The 9,347-nt window shown below is 38.5% G+C and overlaps 1 protein-coding gene across 1 annotated transcript in view; it reads right to left on the bottom strand.

The window, feature by feature from the left end:
• Nucleotides 1–9,347, bottom strand: part of LOC104165142 (mitogen-activated protein kinase kinase kinase kinase 4-like) — a gene marked incomplete at its 5' end in the record, with an annotated part of 61,388 nt that overhangs the window by 4,718 nt on the left and 47,323 nt on the right. Inside the window, 2 exons of the mRNA XM_009704700.1 lie at nt 5,503–5,662; nt 8,870–9,019. Coding sequence (XP_009703002.1) covers nt 5,503–5,662; nt 8,870–9,019 — 310 coding nt within the window. The remainder of the gene's footprint in view (nt 1–5,502; nt 5,663–8,869; nt 9,020–9,347) is intronic.

Raw genomic sequence — 9,347 nt, 5'->3', positions numbered from 1 at the left:
TCTTTCCCTTCAAAAATCCCTTTTCTGATCTCATGTACTGAATTTGGCTCACTGCCCTAAGCAGTTATTCCCAATTGACCTCTGCATGAGAGCAGAATCACACTAACTTTTAACAAAATGTAAAATTGGGCTTTTCTGATTAGTGTTAGAGAAATAGGGCAGGAAAGGACCTTAATGCACCTTCTCTTCCATCCATATCTCTGTGCCACATCGGTATCACTTCTGACAGCTGTTTGTCTAACCTGACCTTCAAGACCTTTAGCAATGGAGACTCCAAAAATTCCCCAGGCAACCGATTCCAGATAAACCAAGAAGTTTGAAATGAACAAACTGAACATGAAGAGTCTGACCCACTTTTGTGTGCCTGGGTCATGATATCAAACTCCATTTCACAGGGTAAAAGTGTGAGTGTAAAAAGAATGTATGCTGCTATACTGAATTGCTTTTTGGAGCCAGTCAGTATCTGCATAGGTGAAATTCAATGCAAAAAACTATTGAATTTTCCTTCTGTATAGGTGTGTGAGAAAATTGCTTCAGGCAAGTATGCACCTGGGCACAAACATTAAAAGGAGAATATCCAGTGATGACTTTGCTGACAATAAAAGATACCAGCTATGAGAGATCATACAGATCTTAAAACTGGGTACACTTCTACAGAACCCATCTTTGGCCCTTCAGTCAAACCCAGTGTGCTCTATGAAATCATGACTTTTATTGGTTCCTCACTCTTTAGGAAAGTACGTTTGTTTATTTATTTTTAGACAAATGGAAGGGAGACATACATGTTGAGACTTGGGAATGGAAATATCCCAGAGAGATACGAACAGTGTCTGGTGATGTAGCAAAGCTAGTTTCCACTGAAACACAGCCTCGACCTCTCCAGTGATGCTGCTGATCACTGATTAGGGACTGATTAGCTATGTGCATGTACTTCTGTCTGTTGCCCATGCTTTAAAACTTACTGCCCTCAAAGTTAAGCAATTTTGGCTAGGAGAACTGAGGAAGGATTCTGTAACTTCTCTTATGCAATTCTGTTAAATAGTTTTACTGCTATTATTTATGTTACCTGGATAGAATTGGCTATTTTCCTTCCTCCAGGCACAGCTGCGGAGAACTTTTACTAAATGAGAGAGGCTAGAGAGTCACAATCAAGAAGGAAAAAACCCCTAAGCCTGAATAAAGTCACAAATGGACAAATTAAGAAAATTGCCATGGTAGGCAGGTGTTTTTCTGCTGTATGATTTGATTAGATTGCCCTGGACAAAGGGCTAACACATGCAGTTCCCTAACCATCCCAAGCAAGCTGAGAATAAATTTATGACTAAATTATTTTTTTCCTAAACATGTATGTTTCTATGCATCTCTGTTCCAAAGCTTCTCTGCTCCCAGTTGTTGCTCACTCCTTTGTAATTATTCAAGTAGAATTGATAACCCAACCCAGAAATGTATCTGGGGTGACAGTTTGCTTGTTTGAATGCTTTTTGCTGTTTCCTGGGGAAAAAGTGCACAGGAGATCTGACCAACAAGAATCATTCAGATACGAGCAGGCATTTTCTGTGCATGAGCTGGACAGCAACTGTTTCAAGAACTGGTGAGTATGTTGATAGAGCACTGAGGCAGTAATTCAACCACCTGCTCTGGTCACACTGTCTGTTTCTCTACATAACATCCTTTTTGCTTTTAATAGGTACACGGAAATGGAAGTAAGGACTTTTATTGGTTCTCCACTCTGGGAATATCCAGTTTTGTGGCAACCCTCTAAGACTACATACTATGAATAATTCATTACTCTGGCAAAAAGTGCTCCCAAATCTTAACTTGATGTTTCTTAAACTCTTTTTTAATCCTGTTTTATAGAAAGAAAATATTACGGCTATATTTGTATTTAGGCCTACATACATGAAGTATCTTTTAGATTAAACATGGATAGAGTACTTGTACAATTTTAATTTCCCATGGGATTTGAGTTTCCTCTCTCCAATTTCTTATTAAACAGATCGGTCACAGAGGTCCCAACTTAAAGACTACAAGAGTAAGCTATATTTAGATTCCCTGGCCTAAATCCATCAATTAGAATACAAACTTTTTTTTTTTTTTTGTAGTCTCAACTAGATGTTCTCACCAACTACAAAAGTTTTCTTTCAAAATAATTGTTTAAAGAAATCAAGAAATGAGCAAAGGATGACTGGAGAGCACCCTGAGGTTAACACAAGACCCTTCTATCTCTGAAACACAGTGTGAAAATTTTGAGATAAGCTCATACAGACTTTAGGAGGTCTGAAATGGGTCCAGAAATTCCAGGAAAATGGGAGCTCTTACGAAACTTTCAAGTTCCCCCTAAGTTTGGCCATACAAATAACACAGTTATTCACACTTCTCTTGTAATAGTTAATGTTTTTGTCTGGAGCCAAGAATTTCAAAGGATCAAGAAAATTAATAGGAGCTAGTGGGAAACAATTTTTAAAATAATAGTTAACATAACACACAACTCAAACTTTAAACAAAGAGCTGAGTTATAGGTTGAATTAATTTTAGTGGAAATGTGACTCCAATCAGAAGTCAAATTAATCTTGTACCACATCAAAGATTGACAATTTCTGTTCCAAAGAAATCCGTTTCTGAGATACCAGAAATGCTGCAGCAGCAGCAGCAGAAACGCAAGGGTTCTCAAGCTAACACTGGAATATTTTCAAATGACAACTGAGAGGGGCTGTTTTGAGACTGCCTCCCTTCAGCTGTGGAATCCGCAGAAGTATAAACAACGAAAGAGACGGATGGAGACAGACACCTTTCCTTCCAGAGAAAACCTACAGTCTTGCTTTCTGAGCACTGAGAGAAGTTCTGCAAAGAGCTAGCTGTTCACTCAGCTCTCCTAACCTCACCATCCAAAACAGTTCATCGAACTCGCCCTCTGCTTCCTCAGCAGGATGTTTCATTATACCTGTCCCAAGTACCTGTCTCTGGAAGGGCATCACCTTCCCATCTGGTGGTGCCCATTTCTCTAGACTAACTACAGAGAAAATCTAAACTACTCAGACAGACAAGACTCCTAACTTCTATATAGTAAAATTCACCAGACAGCATGCCACCCTCAGAAGCATCTTCTCCATCCTCTTCCTATTCAGCTGCCCTAGAATACTGTAAACAAAAATGCTTAGGCAATTCTGTACTGATAGCTTTCCATGCAAATGATTATCATAGTGGTCTGCTGAAGAACAGGAGAAATAGCTGCATGAGCACATGGAAAGATGAATGTCCAAATGGCGTTCCTTCTACTAAGATGTAATCAAATCAATCAAATCAAATCAAACCTTGAGAAATTGAGAATGTCATGCCTAGCCAGATGTATACCAAAGAATGTTTTAAATTAGAGTAATTAACTGGCACAAAAGATCACATATTCAGCTGGTCCAAAGTGGTGAAGCTTTATTCACTTCAATGCCAGCTGGGTATGCGCAAGGCAACGTTTACTGAAGTTAGGGCAGTGTGACTTCCAGGCTACAAGAATGCTTTGCAAGCCTCTCCTATCTGTGGGTTTGATGATTCAGTACTTTCAGCAACATCAGGAAGAAGGACTTTAGCTCTGTCTGGTCCGCTTTTGAGGCATTCCTCCAAACTCTTATCTAGATTAAGTGAAAAAGCTTTGCAGGCAATCAGTGCCCAGTAATGCAAACTGCAAATTTCCAAGTAGGAGTCATAGATCTATGCGACGCTTCTTGCAATATCTCCCTTTCTAAAGCAGGTATAAGAAAGCCCTTTGTTCCTTTTATATCATCTTTGAAACACACTATCTATCTAGTAACAGTGACTCTTACGAAATAGCATATAGTAAGAATAATACAACTAGAAAAGCCTGTAATAGTTACAAATAACATCCATGGTTTAAAAAGTCTTAAACATGAAATTAGGGTTAATCTCTGGCAGGACACATATAAATACAGCTGATTTTAAAATTGTTTCTTCCCAAGGCAGGAAAAAGGAGTTCTGTACATGTGGGAAAACAAAGGAGAGTTTAAATATTTATGAAAATCATGTATCATATATGCACATCATAAGGTGGATAAGACATTACAGTTTGAAGAAAATGTTCATGTTAAGTAAGCTTGCTACTTTTAGTAAGGCCTAAGGAGGCACAGCCCGTAACGACATGCTTCTGGAAAGCTTCTGTCTCCTTCAGATAGCATTCATCAGCATAGCTTCCAATTATGTTCAGTGTTTCTCATTAGAACTCTTCTTACCCTGGCTCAGTAATTGCTTTTTGATTATTGATTATTTCTTATGGTGTTTCTAACTTTAATTCAGAGGGGATGTGAAATTTCAACATATCAAAGACCACTAGGCATTCCATTGAAAAACCGAGAATTGACTTGGTATGTTTTAATTATGCCCTGTAGCTCTGAATATGGGCTGAAAAATCAGAGACAGGGCTATTCAGTGAAGGGAAGGAAACACCATATAGTTGGCTTATAACCTTATACCTGTTTTTTGAAACTGAAACAGTTTTGTTGCTGAATTTTCTTAAAACAGTGCAAAAAATAAGTTGTCTTGCAGTAATTTGTGTTCCAAAGATGGGCTGCTTGCCCTCAGTACTGTTAAAACCCTCTACAAATGTCAAACCTGACATTTACTCAAGGGTGTTACTCTACTGATTTTAATAGACTTTTCCTAAAACTACCCAGCTAGAAGTGAAAGGAGAAAGGTGAACATCCTCAATTTTTCACTGTGGCATCCAGTTTCTGCCAAGCTAATAACATGCTTTTGTACAATCTAAGTCTCTTGGGCTTTTTTTGTTTCTTGGTGTGTTTGTTTTAAGATGAAGAAGAACAGGAGTGAGCCAGAAAAGAAATTAAAAGCAACAAATAATAAAAACAAAATCTGCCTGTGTTGTCCGTGGTTTTCCCCACACTGTTAACTTGAAGCCCTCTGGGGAAGGTGAAACAAACAGCTGTCTTGGCTACAATAAAATCAGAATTTCCTCCTACAAAGCCAACTGCACGGAGAGATAATCTGTTAGAAATACCCTGGGTGGGCAGCACTGTGAATTTAAAGTGATAAAATTAAGGTGCCATTTGACAGCAGGTACAGACCTCTTCAGTAACTGACCTCTCTATAGTTGTGAATTTTTACATAAAACACTATGGGCCCTGAACAATCAAAGTAGGAAACAAGAGCACCTTTTCCCCCCTCTAATTCACGTAATTCTGTGAAAACTGGTGGTAAGCTGCATCCTCAGTAAAGTTTGGCCGTACAGTCAAGTTATGATGCAATAAACAGTGTGACAAGAATACAAATTCTGCGATCCAAATGTGAAGACCCTATTGCAATCATTGGCTGTCTTAACACAAACATACATAAATCTGTTTACTCTTTACACATCCGTTTTGCTCAGAAGTTGCTTTATGTGCCATCCAACCACTTTTGTATGGATACAAACCTCATAAAGAAGTCAGGCTTCATGCAGCAGAATCTTATCTTTAATAAAGCGCTATTTTTCATACATACCTACAGATGCTGGCATTTCTCCCCACTGTAAAACAGTCTCCTTTGTGAAATGCCCATATATATCAATGTAGATGCCTTCATCTTCATAGGTGAGTAAAAGCTCCATTCCGCTGGTATTTGGGAGGATGATAATGGCATGTGGGCGAATGGTCCCCTGGATCTAGAATCATATTTTACTAAGATTTATATCAGAAAATGGACTGCAATTTTAGTGACTACATCAATCCAACTAGCTTGGCGGAGCAATAAAAAGAACTAGCTCATGGCTCATGGAAAGTGAAAGAAACACCTGTTTTCAGAAAGGCCGTATAGTTTGCTAGCTAGCCTCTGAAACAGGCTTTCTCCCCTCCTCCCTGCTTTGAATACAACAGTAGGTTTGCAAACAAATCAACATTCAGTATTTCACGTTATATTTACCAGTATTAATTGGTTTCAAGAAGCCATGGAGCCACTGAGACACAATAATATTTACGTACTCCCTCACAAAACACTTGCATTGTATAAATAGAAGAAAGGTGAAATAAATTTGAATTCACAAGTATTTCAGAAGATGGAGGAAGGACAAAAGCATTCCAGGAAATCAGTGCTTTCACTTTCCATGATACTTCCCTATCCTCACTCGCAAGGTAAAACCTGTAAATTTAACTATTTACAGCAAATTGAAAAGTTAACCTGGACCTTTCAAATACAAGTCCTTCTCTTCCCACATCCTTCACTAAAAATAGTTCCCCATTTAAATGCTGTTCAGCGTACATTTTCCGCATGCCGCAGGAACAGTGCATTTCACTCACACAAATTATTTTAACAGCTGTTCAACGTGCTAGAATCTCTCCCAGAAGCCAACATGTCCCAAGTGATAAAAAAAAAGTATAAGTATACAACCATGAAGGTGGGGTTTTATGAAAGCATTTTTGAAAGAAAAAGAGGACAGCCTTAAAAAGAACAATAACAAAGCATTTCTTTGTTTAAAGCACTACTCAAAACAGGATGTTAAATAGTAAATTAAACTGCTACAATTAATATTTTTAAAGGAACCATATGACTGGAGTTTTTACATCATTTTCATAAGCCAGCAACACACAGATCTGTTTTTTTCTTCAAGCACATACATTTAGGCACACCGTAAGGGCACAATGAACAGTAAAAGAAGCACTGAAGCTGTACTTGCCAAACTGAATACACTCAGGCCAACCACTTGACTCCGTGCCTCCGCAACAACTATCCGTAACACTAGAACGGGTATCCAGAGTCGCAGAGCAATTTTAATGCGTTGCCTTGGTACTCGCATGAGCGATCGAAGCAGGTAAAGAGATGAAGAAAGAGGTGGGGAACCAGGAAAAGAGGCTACCAGAAAGCAAGAGTATCTAAAGTCAGCCTGTTGAAGTCTGGTCTGTTGCCACCACAAAGCTCCTTGAGAGAATTATCCAGTTCTAGCAGATGCTCTTTAAAATAATAAAATACCAAAAAAGATACAGCCACTGTAGCAGCAGATTTATTTCAGGTCTAAGACTCTAAGGGGAAAATGTATTTTTAGTACATGCTAACTTTTGGTTGAAGAGCACACACTGATAGAGTCACTCTTAAAGGTGCCCCACATATTCAGGACAGTCACCTGGGAAATCTCTCTCATCGGGTACATAATTATATTTGCAGCCTGCTGAAAAACTAAAGCCTCTAAGAAGGTTCACTTTTTTCTTTGCCTTTCTTGGGCAATTATGCTAATGATCTTTTTGACAAGTCATTATTCACCTTGCTTAGCAACCAGTTTCCAGGGTTGGTACGCAGGCACCATGCTTAGATTTATGAACTGATGTGAATTTTTCATAGTTGCATAGATAACAAAGCTACTAATTGTAATTAACAATAATGGGGTAAATAAACCCTCTTGGGGTTGGACTAGATGACCTTTGAAGGTCCCTTCCAGCCCAAATGATTCTATAATTCTATACAAAACAAATATAAGTCCCTTAAAAAAATAACCCAACACAGAAATAAACAGTACAAGCTTTTAGCAGGCGATTTAACAGTTTGTTCTTAACAGCTAGTAAAGTTACTTTTTAATTAAGAGAAGTTTATAAACTTAACAGCCATTCTCAAACATTGTGTCCATCAGAAACACAGGTCTGACAGAATGTGAAGGCTGACACTTGTCAGGGCAGCAGAGTGATCAAGTGGCTTGCATGGGAGGCATGGGTTTTCATTTGGTTTGAAAAGGTGGGGCTGACAGTGGGGAAAAAGAAGTTAAAAAATAAAAGGGTTCAAGGCACAGGTTGCAACATGCAGATCTGGGAGATTTCTTCAGATCTCCTGAGTGTAACTTTGGGACACATTGCCTTGGGATACCAGGATACATGGGATACATGGCACCTGGAGGAAGTAACCCTCTGCCCCTATGGAGCTTTGCTGACTTCAGGGAGGTTTTCAAGTGTGCACAGAAGTTTCCTTGCCAGGAGCCTCCCATCAGATGGGAGCCATGGGAATCTGCTAGGTTTCTGGACTTAAGCCCCCAAGTTTTTCTGGCTTTTGGGACTTACAGCTTTGAAAAGAACTATCTGGTGATGACCATCACCTCAATGAACAGCTGCACAATGCAGTATGTACACATCAACCTGAAATCAACACCTTCATGTCAACTTCTTGACAATCTAATGAGAAAATCCTGAGGAAAATGTAAAAATTGTTTTGAATTTAAGGACTGATTTCACAGGCAACTGAATGCTAAGAAGATCAGCAATTTTATTTGGTCTGGAAGTTGGGTTTCTGCAAAGTCATGACACATTTTGCACACAGAGCCTGAATCTGCAATCATGTGAAACAAATGCAACTTTGCTCCATGGTGAAGAAATCGGGATTATTCATGGGTGCACATGTATACCTGGCTCCTCTAGCTACAGGTACTCATTGGTGCAAGGGTAACATGCTTGCAGTGGTTAAAATATGTTGCAACAGTCTTTGCAATCCAGGCCAAATTTCAGCTCAATTCAGTGATAACTTAATCAGCTTGTTAGAAAGACTGAAAAGCACAGTGGCAGATTGTAAAAGTCATCTAAATTCATGTAGATATTATTGTGTCTTTGATTGCTTAAGAAGTCCTAAATTCCAGAATAAATCAATTAAAAATAGTACTCTCCATACAACAGGCTTTCTGACATTAAACCATTAAAATTTATATTCTAAATGTGATAAAAGCCTTTTAACAGAACTTCAGCGTTATAAAAGTATGTCAAAAGTGGTTTTCGATTAGCTGGCATACAATAATTATTCTCTTACCCTGTCTTTTTAAATACAGTACCACTCTTAATCTGACCATCATCAATATACAGCCCAAAGAACCGAGGCATTTATGTAATTTCTTGGAGTATCTTACGTGCGTTGGAAGATACAGGTCATACACAGATCCAGAGTCCACATCAATAGCATGAAAGCCTACTAGTGAGCCATATATGACTTTTAATCTTTGTCCATTTTCAACGGTCAGGTCAACTGACAGTGGTTTGTGATGAAGTGAGGTAAATGACTGGAAAAAGAAAAATACACTATGTAACACAATAAAGCTGTTGGTTTACCAATCTACATATATGATCTTAAGAATTTTCAAAAGTCAAAAGTTAGACGGCTATTTTTGTTAAATAGTATGTTACATTTAAGGAGCTAAGTAGCCATCATCCACTGAGTTGCAAGGAGAGCTGGATAAGTGACTTGTGTTTTGAAAAAAATCCAGAAAACAGACTAGGCAAAAGTTAGCCTGAGTACCATTCATGTTCAAGTTCCTCCTCTTTTGAGAGAAATTAGCATCAACTTTGTGAACTCAAATGTATGTTTTGGCACAGCACTGAATCAAGTTA

The sequence above is a fragment of the Cariama cristata genome, unplaced genomic scaffold, assembly GCF_000690535.1.
Source record: "Cariama cristata isolate BGI_N322 unplaced genomic scaffold, ASM69053v1 scaffold4287, whole genome shotgun sequence".
NCBI lineage: Eukaryota > Metazoa > Chordata > Aves > Cariamiformes > Cariamidae > Cariama > Cariama cristata.
This window is presented reverse-complemented; position numbering and strand designations above follow the sequence as displayed.